General features: G+C 40.0%; 1 protein-coding gene across 1 annotated transcript in view; it reads right to left on the bottom strand.

Moving 5' to 3' along the window:
* Positions 1-17,760, bottom strand: part of COL5A2 (collagen type V alpha 2 chain) — a 111,325-nt gene extending 93,565 nt beyond the window's left edge. The window contains exon 1 of the mRNA XM_032995213.2: positions 17,194-17,760. Coding sequence (XP_032851104.1) covers positions 17,194-17,296 — 103 coding nt within the window. The 5' untranslated portion in view covers positions 17,297-17,760. The remainder of the gene's footprint in view (positions 1-17,193) is intronic.
* Between the last annotated feature and the right edge of the window lie 754 nt (positions 17,761-18,514).

The following is an 18,514-nucleotide window of genomic DNA, read 5'->3' as shown; positions in this document are numbered from 1 at the left end:
AACTAAAATAATCAAAGAATAAATTAATCTTGTGCTAAAATTTCATATAATTGAGAAATTAACATTATTGTAAAGATATTAAAGAGTAACATAAAGCTGTTCCTATTGTTCAATAATATTGTTTCTAGCCAAAATGTGGAAACATCCAACCTCACAGCAGTGCTGATACAGATGATGTGTTTCTTTCATGGTGTAGATTTGAGGGGAGGTGCAGCAAAAGGCATAACTAACCATACATTTCCCATAAAGAGCTACGTAATTTCAACTTAACTGCACTGTAAGCTGTATAAAATCCCTCTACGAAGTACATTTTCTATGAACACCTCATTGTTACGGTTGGCTGGATTTAGGTAATTATGTATAGTTTGAGGTCAATATGGAAAACAGGCCTCATTCATTACTGGCAAGCTCTCTCCAAAAGGAATACAGCCTGAGGAGCCCGGTGATCAGGCACCGAGGCAGAAGAGCCAACTGGTAAGGTACAAAACCTGTAATTGCTTCATTCAGAACATAATTACTCTTCAGAATATCTCAAGGGCAATAAATTAAATCCCAGATGCACATCTGGTAATACACAATGAAAGAACAGAATAGCATCCATGCAAATCATCTGTCTGGTAACAGAAGCATCTTCTTCCAAATAGGACAGCATACAAAAATGTGCAACAGACTTTTGCAAGACATCCTTCTGCAAGTGAGCTATACAATTTAATATTCTTGACATAAAACAGGTGTCTAGAGCTCACCGTGAAACACCCTTATCCAGAAGGTGGTCACTATGTAAATAAATCTGTACAGAGGCCCTCCCCTACTGAGTGTTCTCAATCAGTAACCAAAGGGAATATTAAGAATCAGCAGACAGCTGGAAATAGAGGTCTCACCACTCAATGTTTCCATTCCCCTACCTACAAGCAGCGCAACATCCTCAATGCATGAAGAATTTAGGCATAACGCATTGGTATGTAGACTGTTTCAGAAGGGGATGCCATTTTACTATGATGTAGCAGTATGATACTTTCAAAATAATCCAGGAATAAAATCCATTTCAAAGTCCACATAATAAAGGAATACTAAAATATGATTAATGAGGCACTTTAATACATCTTGAGAAAAATTTCTCTTTGCTTTTCTATTTCCTGTTTTAAAACTCTGTCAGCGCTTGAAGAACAAAAACATTATCGCTGCCTTGACATTTTAGTGCCTCAGAAGAGCCTGCAATACTGACGCAGAGATGCATTGCACAGGAGCTAGACTGTGCTTCATATAGTCTACAAAAGTTGCATTAGAAACTCAATCCCTCTGAATCAGACCTCAAGCACCTGATGTCCTGGTACTTTCTTTTTTAATATTAATTTCTTATGAACGTAGGTAACACTTTAAACTGAGTGGAAAACTTTGCTGCACAACCAACAGTTGATTAATTTCAGGTAAATGCTGGACTATTCACGTCAAACATTCAGTGACTAGGGGAGAACAGTCCTTAATCAAAACCGCAAAGTCAGTTTGGATCAAAGGGAGTTGTAATATGTTTAAGGTTTTTATACTCTCTGTTCTATTCTTAATGTTCTTGTGCAGCCTGAGTTACATATATACCAGCCTGTTCATGGCTTCACTGTGTTTTTCCTTTTTACTAGATGAGGGACATTCATGCCCAGACCAAACAGTATTAGTGTACTCGCCAGTGACATTTCTTTCTGCAGGTAGTTCTCCGAGTAAGTAACATCTAAAGTGCTGGTGCAACATATGACTTGAGCTTTGATCTCCTATGACAAACCCCCACCCCTGCTACCAAAAAAAACCACCGCTCACTCAAAGGCTACAAAAACCTGAATTTTGCAAGCATTTCAGACTCTTCATAATACAGCAGTGAGTGTATTAACACAGGTGCTGAAAAACTCATTATGCATCTACTTGGACTGAAAGAAAAACTTTGCCCTTCAGGCACTTTGCACGAAGCCAATTCCATTTCCAAAACTAGAGCTGTCTGGTAGCAGGCTCCCACATGTTTCCCACAGGATGGGAAGACAAAAAAAAAAAAAAAAAAAAGAAAAAAAAACCCCAAGAAAACTAGTGTAAGCTAGATCAGAGGAAAAAGGCATTTTGAGGAAATACTTTTTGTTCTTCAGTAGTACATCTATCAGTAGGATCAATGGCTAAATCTGCAAGTTCTCCCAGCCCAAAATCTACTACTGGACTACAAAAATGTATAGCAGAACTATACATGAAGAATGGAACATGCCTACATCACCCTTAAGAACAGAGAATATGTTTAGTTCATTAAGACCTGGAAGAAACATTTCAGATGCCTGAAGAGATTGTGCTGCACTGTGCAAAAAATATTAATATAATTGCTATGATTGGATAACATCTGTAATAACCTACAGGTTACACAGCAGTTGCTTTTTCTTTTTAATATCTGTACTCCTGAAAAATTGACTTTTCTATTCCTAAGCAAACTGAATATAATAGCTAAGTTTTCCAGTGTGACAGAGGCTACTGTTAGCCAGAACCACATGCAATTTTTTTCATTAAATATGACAACCACAGTTATGTGATACCAAAGCAAGGCTAGCAGTACTAGAAGCAATGCTTTTACAGAACACACAAAGGGACAAGAAAAGCTTCTGCTGCATTAGCTCTGAAATAATTTGCCAAACCCCCATCTTATTCATACTAGGTAACTCCAGGGGGAAGAAAAGTGGAGGGGAAAAAACAAAACAAAACAAACAAACTAAAACACAAAAGCCCACCCAAACTCCAACAAACTTACACCACCACCCCTGGAAAAAACTTCACCTTCTACCTACTGAGACAAGTACTAAGAGAACCAGGCCTAAGCAAGTTCTAGCTCAACCTTCAGAGTTTGCTGGAAAACAAAAGGGCTCATGATAATAGCTATTTGTGTTGCTTGACTATGACAAAACGTTCGAAATCTAGTTCTGCCAGTTTAATAAACAGTTATAAGTCAATGCTATCCACAAACATGGCAGCATCAGTGTCCTGGTATTTACATTTCATTGTGAAATGCACTGCATTGTATAAACAAATGACTTAGAACTTCCTAAGTCTTGCAAACTTCAAGGATGAATTCAAGTCTTTCAGCCTCCACAAGGGAAGAGATTTTAAAAAAATAAGACAAAAGAAAAAAAGAAAAAGAGAGAGAACATACACATGCATGCAAGAGTAAGATAAAGAGTTGATTTAGCCATCTTATAAAGAAATAAAATGCATTTCAGGAAAAAAAAATCGTTCTGATTTCTATTTCTTCGTGATCAGAAGTATAAGCTGATGGTTCTAATGAACAATCACTGGAAACTAATTTTAGTAGAAGTGTACTCTTTTGTGAAACCAGCTCCAAATCTGTGGTTTAAAGTCAGACAAACCACTCTATTAATCCTAACCGGATTCAGTTTTATTTGATTAGACTGGGAGATAATAGGGATCCATTAAAGTCATACCTTTTTTTCTTCTGTGAGGGTGGAAACAAAAGAACAAACTAGAGAATGGCCTTTAAACATGAACTACAAGACAACCTATACTTATACTGAAATTCATTATAATAACTGCTGCGCAGCGTCTCACAGCTCTCTCCAAGGGGAAAACCTTTAAGGAACTATTTGCAGAAGCTATACACTCCTGGTTCTTAAGATTTCCCAGCTAATTTGAGTATCAGTTGGTGGCTAGAAAATCTGGATAACATACTATGCAACAGTGCATGCTTTTGTTTCAACTCATCATCATTTAGCCCACAGACCAGCTTTATCTCAAAAGCAGTGATGTATTTTCAGACTCATGTTTTTCAGAAGTTTAAACATTTAACCTATGGGATAAACAGGCTTTAAAAAAACCAAAACAAAACAAAAGACAGCACAAAGCAGAATACCTTACTCGTTTTCTCAAGAGAACTCTACTTGCCAAGTTGTCCCAATGAAGTAATTGGCACTTTGAAAGCAGGGACATTTGATGCAGACTTGAAGAAAAGCAGCAGGATCTTGTTCTCATGTGACATTTTGAAATTGTGTGCCATGAACTGCTCAGTTGTGATTCCTGTCCCAGTAAAGAACAGCAGGGAACTATCACACCAGAAAGTTTCTTCTCATGGCATTGAGTCAACACTCACTGACATTTATAGGACTTTAAGTAAGCCACAGCTGTGTCCTGTTAGAGAACAAGACTGTAGGAACCCCCCTGCTTTCCAGGAACAGTCATGTTTGCCTCCTAGTGCCATCCCTCCAGCTTTGGGCTCCTGAAGCATTCTTCCACACAAAGCTGCACAACAGGATGTTGCACACACCAAGTATTAAGTCACTATCCTGTTTAAGCACAAGTTAAGTCTTTACTGAACATTTGGTAGCTTCACAGAAAATTTACCAGGACTTTTTCCATCATACTAAGCTCACAGATTGTCTTTAGAACGCCAAAAGCCTTAACTTGCTTGTTCTTCGGCGCCAAGGTCCTGCAGTGACCTTTTCTGCATCAGGTTTGAGCACAGAGCAAACTCAAACCAAAGCCACTGAGATTCTCCTGGTTCCCTCTGAAACCAGAAACTGGGCTGTGTTTGCGGGTTGATGTTTACTTGTGACTGGAAGCAACCATCAGTCAAAATCACGTGAATTCGGGCAGACAGATAGCAAAACTTAGCATGGTGGTTGATTACAAAAAGTTTGCATACCTCTAGTACTCCAGTGATGATAGATTTAAAAAACCACTGCTCCTATGAAAATAATCTCTATGTGCACTTAATTTCTGCCAGTAGAATTGGTAAAGGATTTCTAAGTAACTACTCTTATTATAAGTATCTCACTGCTATATCCTTTTTTCTAATTAATTCTTACTGCAGAGGCATAGATCCTGATGTTTGTTGCCCTCTTTCAAATAAAAAACTGAAATAATTAAAGTCTTCATTCATGAAGGCAGTTAGGCAAACATAACTAGGTATCAGTCATCTCATTACAAGAAATAAGGCTATTCATGTGCTTCAAGTTAGGTTTAAATTACTCTCCTGAATCAGAGATTTAAATCACCAAATATTTACTTTCTGTGTTCACTACATTCAAACACAAACAAAATAAACTATCTTGCAGTGCCTGTAAAATAGACAAATTCCGTCCTGCAGAGGTTTCCTAGGAAACCAGGGAAGGCTTAAAGAAACAGAAAACAGCTGGAAAAAAGAAAAAAAAAAAAAAAACCAAACAAACAAAAAACAACCAACCACACAGCTCAAACAACTAAGTGCTCCATTTCCTCAATTTTTAAATCATTAGAAAGTTATCACTAAAAAAATTAGAGCAGTGAAATTCACAGTTTGGCCCTGGCATTCTTCATAAGGGCAAACATGCACAGCCTAAATGAGATCAAAATTTAACTCTTCTCTCCCCATTATCCCACCCTGCCCCCAAAAACACTAAAAACCCAAGAAGTGTGAACGTTTTGACACAGTGTGATAAAGCTGTAGAGTTTGGGTCTGTACACTAAAATGATGGCCAGCGCCTCGGAGAGGTATGCTTACTGAAACCTTACAGCAAACAACAGTTTGTGTGATTCACTGTCTAGAGATTTCTTTGCTGAGGAGACAGATTCCACTTCTGAAACTAGTCAGCTATTCAACATGAAAATCCATGCAGTTCAAGAAATATATTATTAGCACAATGACTCAGTATGTATATTACAGTAGTACCCTAAGGCTTCATTTGAGATCAAGGATGCTTTGTGCTCAGCACTGCACAACTTCATAGGAAGGTTTGGCATTTTACAGTAACAACATAAAGTCAAAGCACACCCAAGCTACTCAATCACAGTATCCAGGTTTAAACAAAATCTTCCATCACTACAGCAAACGATTCAAAAAAAAAAAAAAAAACCAAAAAAACAAAACAAAAAAAACACACCAACAACAAAAAGAAAAGAAAAACAAGTAAAGGACAATTTGTCAAGCCTCAGCCTTAATTTTTGAAGTAGGTTTCCGGCACTCTGCCAGTCATTAGTATAGTTCCAATATTCAGTGCTGTCACAGCAGCCATACTGTCGTGTTGGCTCTTCATTCTCCACATGGCTCCATTTTCCATGTTCTACTTCTCTTGTCGCCAGGCTTGATGTCTCTTGCATCAGGTTCTTCCCTTCCTTCATTGCCAATGCATGTTCCAGTATTTTCTGACTCTTGCCAAAGCAAGCATTTAAACATCTGGAAATCATCCTCCATTACTTTTACCAGCAAGATGCATCTGCCTTGTAATGTAGTTCCCATACAGTGGGAGTGTCTGATGTCTTAAGACATCACACTTTATATGAGTGTGTATATATATAAAATACACTACAGATATCTAACACACTATATATTACACTACTCTAAAATTTAGTAAGTTACAAACATACATGATTTTTTTTTTTTTAAATTTAAGCATATATACTGGTAGCTTTACAGCTCAAATCATTCCCGATTGAGAGTTCTAAATTACAGATATTTAAAATAAATATGGAGGAATACATTACAATCAGAATTTTCTTTTTCTAGTGCAAGAAATTTGAAAATGAAATATGTTAATTTTTCACTAAGATTTCCTAAAAAAACCCCAAACAAAACAAAATGACAAAAGAACAAAAACCAAACCCTTAGTAGACAAAATAAGATTTCAGATGTTAAACTGGGAGTCTTTTGTATGATCTTCCCATAATGATGACATCAAAGTGCTATGATTTGATTACTAGGTCTATAAAAGTCTTAACTCTGTCTTCACAAGTTGTTGCCTTGCACTCCCCCTTCTCTACTTAGACAATTCAAGCACTTTTAAAGGTTCGGTTTTATAAGATGTAGGATGGCTAACAAATCAGATGCTGTGTGTCTTAAGACACAAAGTATGCATAATGCAACAATACTGTCTTGTAAGCCCTGTGTCAAAAACATTGTTTTAATGCCTCACAGGCTTAAAGAAAACACTATCAAGGCTGATACATAGAGCATTAAAAGCTCTTGCATGTTCTGCACAAATTAAAGAAAATACACCTTCAACATTGGAGGTTCTTTAACCGCATCATGAAGCTAAGAAGCTGATTACCTTTCTCTTAGAAACCAATAGATTTTCAGTACAGGCGTTAGGGTGTGTTGGTTTGGGATTTTCTTTTATAATAAAAGAAGCCACTCCTTCAATTGAAAAAATAATACAGAGGAAAAGAGATACTACTTTCTGTCTATGCCTCTGAAGGAGTGGAAAACGCAAGCTACTTCCACTCCTTTTCCATGGCCTGAAGTAGGACAATATGCGTCAGCTGCACAGCTAAGGGCTCTTGAGGAGGTACAAGCCCCACCTCATACTCAATGCCTCTCATCCTTCCCCTCATCATCTTCTCAGAGCTTGGGAGACAGTGAGGATTACTCAGTCTGGCAGGTGTGCATACAGCAAAAATCTTGCAAAAAAGAGAGATTCAGTCCTCAGAACAGCTGTCCTATTCAAGTCTGGGTCCCCTAAATTTCCATTTTACCATCTTTTACCCTGTAAATTACCACTTAGGCCAACACTGGACTTGGTTACTTGAAGGAGGAACAAAAGCTCTCGTCCTTTCCCTCATGCTTTTCTGCCTAATGAATCATGAGAACTATATTTTTCTTTACCAAATCCTACTATATGATAAAGAATAGCATCCTTAGTTTTAGCCCCCTCTGATCACAGAGCACAATGCAAACTGTTATCATCACTCCAGCCTATGCTTTTCTAAGATCAGTCTCTTCTTTGTATTTCTTACCACTATATTTTCATAGATGGTATTTCATTCCTCATTAATATCTGTGAATTTCATTAACATTCCGTTTGTTTCCTGATCTAGATTACAGAAAACTGTCTGTGAAACCATAAGATTTCATCCACAATAAAGATACATTACGCTTAATCACATACTTTGATTTTCCTGCCACTCACAACAGCAACATTCAAGCCAATACTAACATTAAGATTTCATAAGACAGTGAACCAAATGTTTTTGCATCAACACAGCATAAAGCCATCAAGCAATAGCCTTTAAATATGATTGATAGGGGAACTCTGCAATGTCTTTCCCCTGTAACAACAGCCATATAAATTATAATTCAACAGTACGCACAACGAATGGTGATAAATTTCTCCCTTAAGTGACACAGAGATGCTACAGTACCATCTGCAATTCTGACCCCTAAAATATTTTTGGAAGATCTGTTCATATCTCCAAAGACCTGAAGCCTAATAGATTTTCAAACTTCCTTATGAATAAATAATGAATTTTCCAGAACCACGGTAAATTACCTTTCCTTGATAGAAGCAATAGCTGACAGCTAAAGACATCTTCAGCCAGATCTGTATCAGCAGCCATGCTGTTAGGAAACGTTGAGCCAGGACAACCCCAGAACCACAACATGCTTTGCTAGCTGGAGCCCTCAGTGGTTAATCTCCATTTTAGTTGATTTAGTTGACAGGTTTCAATGGTCCTGGTCACAGCTACCACAGAAAATGCTCTCCCTTTTCTTGACCTGAACTTCTTGTGCAAAGCATTACTACCATTGGGACTGGGACATATGTAAAGATAAGTGACATTAAAGTATATTTTCACTTTCTGATAGAAAGAGGAATTTCAGGAAACCTCTGGGAGACTTACAGGACAAGTGAGATGACCCGGCTACTCAATGGTATCTTTCTTACCAGGAAGCTCATCATCAATGGTGAGAAAGCCAAAGATAGACCGTGTTTTATATTAAAAAAAAAATAATAATAAATAAATTTTTATTTATCATATTACTTATTAATGATAATTCATAATTTGGATCAACTGAATGTTTATAATCCATGGTAATTTGATTTCCTTATAATAGCACTGATGGTTTAAAGATGGCTAAATTGTACTCACGCTTAATAAACCTAATCATATATCCTAGTCTAAAGGAAGTTCCTCTTGCCAGTGAGATTTCAATTATTTATCTCAACAGTGTGCCATGGGATGCTGTTACCCAATCACTGAACAAGTGAGGTTCAGTACTGGGAAAATTTAAGGCACTGCAGCTGAGGGGAAAAAAAAAACCACTAAGATAGACAGAAAAGAAGACAGAAATAATTATCATAGGATAGCAATCACTGTGGCATTACATCATGTTTTCATTAGATCAAAAGATTTGGTAGAACTCTGTAAAGAAACTATTTGTAAAAAGCTGAGTGGAAAACAGGCGATCAAGCAAGCACAGCTTCTGTTCACTGCTTCTGCTTTAATTTTTTTCCTTATATATTTTTTCTTGACCTACTAGGATATTTCACAGGACAGGAGACATGAGACTTCAGACTAGAAAGTGATTAGATATGAGTCAGGGTCTTCTATGTTTTTTGGAAGATAGAGGACTGCTTTAAACAAAACCTTCAGCGTAACCTCTGAGGTTACCTATAGTAGTACAGCTGTCTAGGGACAGGTAACAATTCTTAAATGAGGAACAGTTTCCTCCTGGCTTTTAGCCTGTACTTTCATCACTATTTTTATATGCAGTATTAATCTTGGAGCAACTGGGCCAGGACAGACTCATGATGACATCTTTTACCTCCCTTAATCAATTCTTGCTCTACATTGTCATTGTGTCTTTAATCCTTCACTTCAGATGGTCAGCTTGCTGAAGGATGCTGTCAAGCATTTCATGACCAAAGAGTATTTGGAGAAGATACTGTATGGACCTTCTCAGCCAGATATCTACAGCACAGCAGGGAGCAGGCCTCAGTGAGACAGTTTACTCTTCTGTTCCTACTCTAAATGAGTTCATGTCCAAAACCCTGAATTCCTGCCAGTAGTATCAGAGTCGCAGCTTGTGTTTCTATTCAGCCACATTACCCAAAGAACAGGGGCACAGAGATCCAAATTAATTCTTTAGTCCTCCCGTGTTACCGTTACATAGTCCAAAGGCTATAAATGAAGACTAGTAAAGACACAAAACACCATGGAAGTTTTTCAGTTTAAAAACAACTCCATTATATCATTCTCCCAACTATACTATTTACACAAAGCTACAGAAAAATACAAATTCTCCAAAACTCCAATCAAGTTGCAGCTGGCAGCAGCCTGGCCAAGGAACCACCTTAGATCAGCTCTCCAAAGACAAGACCTATCTTCAGCAGCTAATAGAAGCAGAATCCCAAGGGTCTGCACGAATAGAGGTTCCCTGCACAGAGAGCATCCCACCGCTGGCCCTCTGACAATCACTCTTAGTCTTCGTGCTTATATAACACATGACCTTTCTGCAGCAAACGCGGGTGGGATAGTGGAATAATGGACTAGTTTCTCACTACAAGAATAAAAGACAGCACAGCAGGCTATGAAAAATGTATGTTGCTTACTCAGAAAAGATAATTGTAACTAACAGTCTGGATATTTTAATTACCACAGCACTGAAGGCTTATCAGCATCCAATGCTTTCCATGTGCTATGGTTTTTATAACCACAAATCAACCTATAAAGCAAGAACTTACACAGACAAATTGCGTCACTTCCTATAGGTGGTATGACTGTTTTATCCTCTCTGGTAGTTCAGCAACAGCCTTAATTCTTCAGATTTCTCAGAATTTGAATCAGGAAAAGTATACATCACAGAACATAATCTGTGACAAAATGTGGAGAAAAGGTACAATTTGTACACACATCACGTATTGATTACATTAAAGATGTAAACAGTACACGATGTCACATCTGAGGTACCTCTCATCCTCAAAGTGCTGTGTGGCACACAAGCCATTTTTCTCCAGCTTGAACGTACTTGATTTCTTAAATAACTGAAGAAAACTTGTTTTATACTACTGAAACACTTCTTCCTCATTCCCTTCTTATCATGCTTTAAATTAATGCATCAGACATTCCAGTTCAGATTATACCTGACCTTCTGCAGGACAGCCTCACTGGGGCTTTTGAAGAGCAGTTTAACAAAGTGGGTCTGTTGCAGTTCAAACTCCAAGAAGCCTTTGTCAAAAACCAAAATTCCAATTTAATCTGATTAATTTATTCATTTTACGCTAAAGGATACTTGGTTTTGCCCTGTGCATTACATTAAGAATAGGTTCTTTTTTCTATAAAATAAGTTGAAGTGCAAGCCCAGTCTCTCTTCCCTGGCCCAACTGAGAATCCATTGGATTGGCACTTTATTCTATCTAAGATTTTTTGAGAAAAAGAATTATATCATCAGGACTTTACACACAAAAAATGTGCAGGGTCACAAAGACAAACATGGGTGAAACAATCAGTGTACATATAAGGATAGATCACATGCCTCCAGTTGGAATTTCGACTATTTTTTATTATTACTCTATTATTTTTTTGGCACAGAGTTCGTTGCCTTTCTCTGGATATGGAAAAATAGTTGCACACAGGCCATGAACATCTGCTCAGTTTTTTTAAAGGATCATAGTGTTGCATGAAGATCTGCCTTCGGAGTTTCTGCTTCCCCACACGTACACACAAGAATCCCTGTGTTTCTCTTCTCACAAAACACCAAAAACAAGTAATGTGCTGAGTTGACTAGTTCTAAATTCTAATCACAGGAATTTCATATAACTTCCAGTTAACCCAGATATAAATAGTACTTAAACACTAGGCATTGTTCTCATGCAGGGTTTCCTAGGTAAATTTATAATAAATTGAGGGGTTTGGTGAACATTTATTTTTTTTTCTGAAAGCTTCTAAAGAGTTAACAAATTGAAAAAGCGTATTTTTATGTTAACATACAGTATTATTAAACAGGACCAATCCCGCAATGTTTTATATGAACAAATCAACCCAACAGAACGTTATCAAATAGAAACAAATTGCAAAGATGAAAGGACTTCACCAAGAAATGAAGTGTGAGTGTGCCAAAACGTGAATGAGAGCATGAAGTGACCATTTGGTTTCTGTGGCAGTAATCTATATTTGTAAACATTGTGGCAAAGATTCCTGCACTAACAACCACAGCACACAATTATTCTTTGACCACAAAGCATTTTCTAAAACCAAATGAAACAAAAAAAAAACACACAAAAAAAAACAAAAAACAAAAAAAAAAAAAAAAAAAAAAAAACAAAAAAAAAAAACAAGCTAATGTAGATAGCTTGATACGACTCTCAATTTTATGTATTCCATAATTTTTAGTAAGTTTGCTCAGTCTGAGCAGGAGGAAGCTTCTTGAGTACTTTTTTTGTGGAAATTTCTGTGTAGAGTCTCCTTCCCACACTTTTATAGGCAGGGAAGCCAACCACAAATATCCAAGTGTCATGAGTCAGTCCCCAAAGAACTGTGACTTTTTTTTTTTTCTAAATAACGGATTCTCATTTTCTGCTTGTTTAGAGCTATAATCACTTCTATTTTAAAGTTATTTGCTATGATTAAGCCCACATACATAGATACCTACGCACACACACATGCACGCTTTCTCACTAATTAGAGGAACACATACAAGCAAATGATCTTGGGATCTGGAACTCTGGGGTGGAGGGAAAAGAATCAAGTACAGAACAAGCAAACGATGAGGCCCAGCCAGCGTGGGTCTATGAAAGGCAGGTCCCGCTCGACTAACCTGATCTCCTGTGACAGTAGCAGATCCACTTGGTGGATGAGGGAAAGGCTGTGGATGTTGGCTACCTGGACTTTAGTAAAACCTTTGGCACCATTTCCCACAGCATTCTCCTGGAGACACTGGCTGATCACGGCTCAGATGGGCACACTCTTCGCTGAGTAAAGACTAGCTGGATGGGTGGGCCCAAAGAGCATTAGTGACTGGAGTTAAATCCAGTTGGTGGCTGGTCACAAGTGGTGTTCCCCAGGGCCCAGGGCCAGCTCTGTTTACTATCTTTATCAATGATGTGGATGAGGGGATCAAGTGCACCCCTCAGTAAATTGGCAGATGACACCAAGTTGGGTGGGAGTGCTTGAGGGTAGGGTAAGGTTGATCTGCTTGAGGGTAGGAAGGCTCTGCAGAGGGATCTGGAGAGGCTGGATGGATGGGCCAAGGCCAACTGTATGAGGTTCAACACAGCCAAGTTCCAGGTCCCCGCACTTGGGTCACAACCCCATGCAATGCTACAGGACTGGGGAAGAGTGGCTGGAAATCTGCTCTGCGGAAAAGCATCAGAGGGTGTTGTTTGACAGGCAGCTGCACATGAGCCAGCAGTGTGCCCAGGTAGCCAATAAGGCCAATGGCATCCTGGTTTCTGTCAGAAATAGTGTGGCCAGCAAGACTAGGGGAGTGATCATCCCCCTGGACTTGGCACTGGTGAGGCCGCACCTCGAATACTTTGTTCAGTTTTGGGCCCCTCACTATGAGAAAGACATTGAGGTGCTGGAGCATGTCCAGAGAAGGGCAACGAAGCTGGTGAAGGGTCTAGAGCACAAGTCTTGTGAGGAGTGGCTGAGGGAACTGGGTTTGTTTATCCTGGAGAAAAGGAAGCTCAGGGGTGACCTTATTGCTCTCTACAGCTACCTGAAAGGAGGTTGTAGCGAGGTGGGTGGCAGTCTCTTCTCCCAAGTAACAAGCTATAGGACAAGAGGAAACAGTTTCAAGTTGCACCAGGGGAGGGTTAGGTTGGATGTTAGGAAAAATTTCTTCACCAAAAGGGCTGTCAAGAACTGGAACAGGCTGCCCAGGGAAGTGGTCGAGTCGCCATCCCTGGAGGTATTTAAAAGACATGTAGATGTGGTGCTTAGGGACATGGTTTAGGGGTGGACTTGGCAGTGCTAGGCTAATGGTTGGACTCAATGATCTTAAAGGTCTTTTCCAACCTAACAATTCTATGATTCTAAGTATCATAAGATCCTCACTAAAATTGTGAGAATTAGCAAGACAGATTTTTTTTTTTCCCCCCTTGAATATCATTGTCCTTAGGAGCTTTGAGGACTCCTTAAAAAGATGAAAGACCCATAAAAACCAAAGAAGCATCTGGCATGAATGCTCAATAATTCTCTTACCTACTCATATCTACAGTGGACTTTCCCTTCCCATCATATTCCCAACACTTGCAGGAGACTGTGCAACATAGTAAACTCTTTTCTCCCTAAAGATAATGTCTCTAAGATCAGTGAGGGGATAATGGACATATTTAATAGCCCTATTCAACCAACTGAGCTGTTTCTGTCTCCATTAAGGCCACTCCATTCTCCTTTGCATAGTTTCCAGACAAAGTGAAAGACCTCGAGAATTCAAAGGCGGCAAAGAGGATCATGAATTCAAATTGGTTTTTCTCGCTCACATTGTTGGTCAAGGCAAATCAGATACTTTTAAATCAATACCGGTGCTCATCTTAATCTCAGCTGAAGCAGGGCTGACACCACAAGAATGGGACAGGGAAGGATAAATTGTCACAAAATTCACAGACAAGGGTGTATTGCAGAAACTGGTGAGAACCTACAGGCAAACAGAGGATTGCAGTGAGAAATATGGGAGATGGTGGCAACAGACCATCACTGCCATGCCCACTTGGAATTTGTGCAGACAAATCCTCCTGAAGGAGGCAATTCCCACAATTTCAGCTCTGATTCAAATTTAGCAGGAAGTTTTCCACTGAAGGTATGTTTCTAGTTTTCTTAAATAACTTTTTTGAAGATGGCAACCACATTTACACTCACAAGAGGACAGGAAAGGATCCCAGAAGCATACACTGCTTCTGCTAGTAGTTTCTTCTATCCTGAGTCCTAAGGAAAAAGCAAAGATTATACAGTGTGTGGAAATCCCTACACCAAAACTTTGGGGCTTCCAAGCATTCAGTGCCTAAACAGCACATAATTTCAGCCATCTCCTGGGCACTTTTTGGCCCTACTGCATTTCTGAACTAGTCTGTACCCCCATACACAGAAATTAAAACCAGGATCTTTCAGTCCTTGCAGTGCTGACTTTATTCCTAAATAACTTTTAAATAGGCACATTTAAAACAGCTATTCTCATAATGACCGATTGTATTTTGTAAGTTTGAAAGTGTCTGTTTTTCACGTCTTTACGTGCATTTTAAGTGTGTATGCTATATAGCACTACCAGCCAAGTGTTCTTGAGTGAAACAGACCAATCTGCAATGGTTCCAAGAAGAAAAAGATGAATACAGAAACTGGCATTACTTAAAAGCACAGCAATGGTAAGTGTGAAAAAAAAAAATGTTAAGCAGTACGTTTGGTTTGAAGAAGTGTTACAGTTCTTTCATTAATTGTTTTAAACTATTTTACCTACTTCATTCTATTCAATTTAGCTATCAATATCACTCACCCTTATTGTGATAAATTCTGTCACATACTTCTGCAAAAGCTGTTTCTTTCTTCCATTGTGGTTGAGGTTGACAACCAGTATTTAATCCTTCTCATTTTTTCTAGGACTGGTGTGAAAAATGACTGGCAAAACACTGTTTCACATACTTTCTGAAAGTCTTACAGTTTTTTCTAATCTAGGCTTCCTGAAAGTGCCTTCCTTGCTTCCCCAGATAGCTCCAATACTTGTTTACTATAGCACCTATATTCAAGTGACACACTTGACCAACTGAATGGGGAGAAGTGAAGCAGCTGTGCAGACAGAATCACCTACAGTACAAGACAATGTACGCTGATGTTAGACCTCTGCACAAGTACTAAATCCAGGAAAAACTAAGGGTAAAAACCTGCCCATTCTGCAGCATTGTTGGGCTTCCATCAGGAGTTAAATAAAAATTGAAACCCCTCATTTATGCAATTAAACCAGACCTATGTGTAAGACGCAACCCCCCCTCTCTTCCTCACTGTGCACCATCCCTCACAACACAAACAGCTTTAGGGGTCTCATTTAACATAACGAACATCGGAGAAGGAGCTTCTTCATATGTACAGTAGACAAAAGCTGTTACATTCTCTAACAGGAAGATGAGTAAGTGAAGTAAGTGCAAACAGATGTCACTAATTACTTACAATGGATTTTGCTCTCTGACTTACCACATACCTCTCAGTTTCCCCAGTCATCAGCGTATGGGAATTACATCCCAGAAAGTGTTGCTACATTACTGGCTCATCCCCTAATTTCCATAATAGCAACAAACTAGTAAAGGACACGTAACAACCCCACAGAAATCTCACATAAAATTTTAAATTTGCCCCCCTTTGTTTTTAAACACAAAAAAATTATCATTACTAAATGCATACCAAAAAATGAAGTCAGTGTTTTCACAACTGCATTTTTTGTTATTATGTGTAATTGAAAAATGCATACTATATACCTCCCTTTATGGCAAGCATATGAATTATACTCCCAAGACTATACAAAGTGCCCCCTCTATGGGACTTCTTACACAGCTGTGCATAGCCAGGACCGTCTCATTTTGCTTTGTAGAACAAAAGTTTCAGAATTATTGCACTGTTTTATTCATCGGGTTTGACTCCTCCTCACTTGTGCAATGCAGCGTATTACCAGAGGTTAGTTACAAGAAAAATTAAACTCTTGAAAAATACGCAATAAAATAATTGCAAACGATATTGTAGGGTGACGTACTAGTTAGTCCCTTTGTTGAACCGTATTGGGAAGGGAAGCCAGTGTCACCCACGAGAAGCCTAGGAAGTACAAAAGGCGCAGGCTGTCCCACAGCCAGCGCACTCGCATTTCAGGAAGCCAGCACAGCGCCCGACACCCACCCGGACCGAGGGACGAGCCCGGGCACCGCTCGCTCGCTCTCGGGCACGGAAACGGTATTAAGGAAAAAGGGATATAAAGCAGCCTAAGCAAGCTGAGGTTACACGGGCCAGGTATGCTGCTCGCCAGCCCTCCTACCCTCCCGGGGCTGGCTACCAAGGGCCCCTGCCCCGCAACCCAGCCCCGGGGTCGGGGGGTGCGGAGAAGAGAAAAGGATAAAGGGGAAATCCACGTTTCTGTATTTCTCTAAAACAAAGACTGTGATGTAGACGACTCCGCCCTGCAAGGTTTCAGTGTTTACTTGTCCCCCTCGCTTGGCCCGGCCGCCCCCAGCCCCCCCAGCCCGGCGGCCGGAGGGCTCTGCTCGGAGCTCCCCGCCTGCACTTGGCCTCGGGTCGTTCCTCCCGCTCCGCGCTCGCAGTCGCACCGCAAAACCCCGGCTCCAAAAGCCTCCCTCTCGTCTCCTGGTCAGAAGCCCGAAGCACAAACCCCACTGCCCCCCCCTCCCAGTATGTAAAAGCAAAAGTCCTGTTACTCTTGTACCGCAGAGGGTACAGAGAGGAGGATTCTTATTTTTTTGAGAGGGAGAGAGAGAAACTCACCAGCGTCATATTCTTCCTCTTCTTGTGCTTTTATGGTTACAAATTGCCCAAATAAAGCGGCAAGGATGAAAAAAGTTCTCGTTTGTACCCAGATTGCCATCATGCCTAGATGTTAGGCATGTATCCTCCGGGGCAGCAAAAAGTGCAGAAACGTAAGGTTATTTTAGCACCATGAAGCCAGCTGGGGAGTCTTTCTGCCTTTCAGCATCAGTTCCAGGACAAAGTCTGCGAGCCCTTTTCTTCAGCACCAGCTCCAGCGCAGTCTGCAAACACTCCTTTCAGGGGATGCAGCTTTAAATAGCAAGAATGCTGCCTCCACTTCTCTTCCTGCCCCTTTTCAGCTCGTTCAGGCTCCTAATCATCCACTCCCTGCCAAGCAACAGGCTGATTGATGGTAAATAACCGAATCAGAGCTGGCTTCTCTCTTCCTTAACTTTTCTCTTTAGGAGTACACTTGCATGGTATTTTCCTGCTGCTGTGCAGTGCGTGTGCCATGTCAGGACAATTTATTAAGCAAGCAAAGCATAGTTCCGTGAGAAGCTGTCAGGAAGAGAAAGCTCTGCTTTTGGCGCAGCCAGCCACCCCTCCCCTGGGGACACCGGGTATAGCCCCCTTTGGGGCCGATTCCCATAATAGGAACTTGATCCCTTCCAGCTTGCCGGGAGGAGGATTTCCTCCCCTCCCGATAACCATCCCCTGCCTTGCTGTAGCTGCATTATCAAACACGACTCCAGTCCCTTGAGAGGGGCCACAGAGCTACCAAGGCAGCTTGTTTCAGGAACCTGTAAATAACCGCCTTTCCCCCAAAAGAGGAATATTCTTCCTCAAATGAATTCTGTTCTGGATAATCTTTCCTCAAATGCTTAGTGTGCTCTGTATTTGCTGTCCTACCAGTTGGAAAGACTAGCACAAATCTCTAAGATGCTCTACACTTCTAACCCCAGAATGACAAGCCAAATTATCCAATTACATGCTTTTCCCCCAGGCTCTCCACCTCTGTTCCCTGGAAACCTACCTAAGCCCCAGCCTAGTATTTAGCCCTTAACAATGCACCTTAATTAGCATTCTAGCATGGGCACTAGGTAAATCTCTCTTTTGGGGATCACTTGCGACTGGGAGTAGGATGCTAGATTTTTTTTCTTCCCCCAGTATTTACAGTCTGCAATGCTCCATCACTAATCCCCTCATTTGCTAAGAAGGGGGTTGTCTATACCTGCTGCAGGGAAACACAGATTCATCTGTTGGAAGTTTTTCTATCTTTAGGCATTTCAGCTTGAGAACAATTCCATTTGAAAAATGGTGAGAAATAAACTTATCTGGA

Source organism: Tyto alba, unplaced genomic scaffold, assembly GCF_018691265.1.
Source record: "Tyto alba isolate M040663 unplaced genomic scaffold, T.alba_DEE_v4.0 Super-Scaffold_7, whole genome shotgun sequence".
In the NCBI taxonomy this organism is placed as follows: domain Eukaryota; kingdom Metazoa; phylum Chordata; class Aves; order Strigiformes; family Tytonidae; genus Tyto; species Tyto alba.
This window is presented reverse-complemented; position numbering and strand designations above follow the sequence as displayed.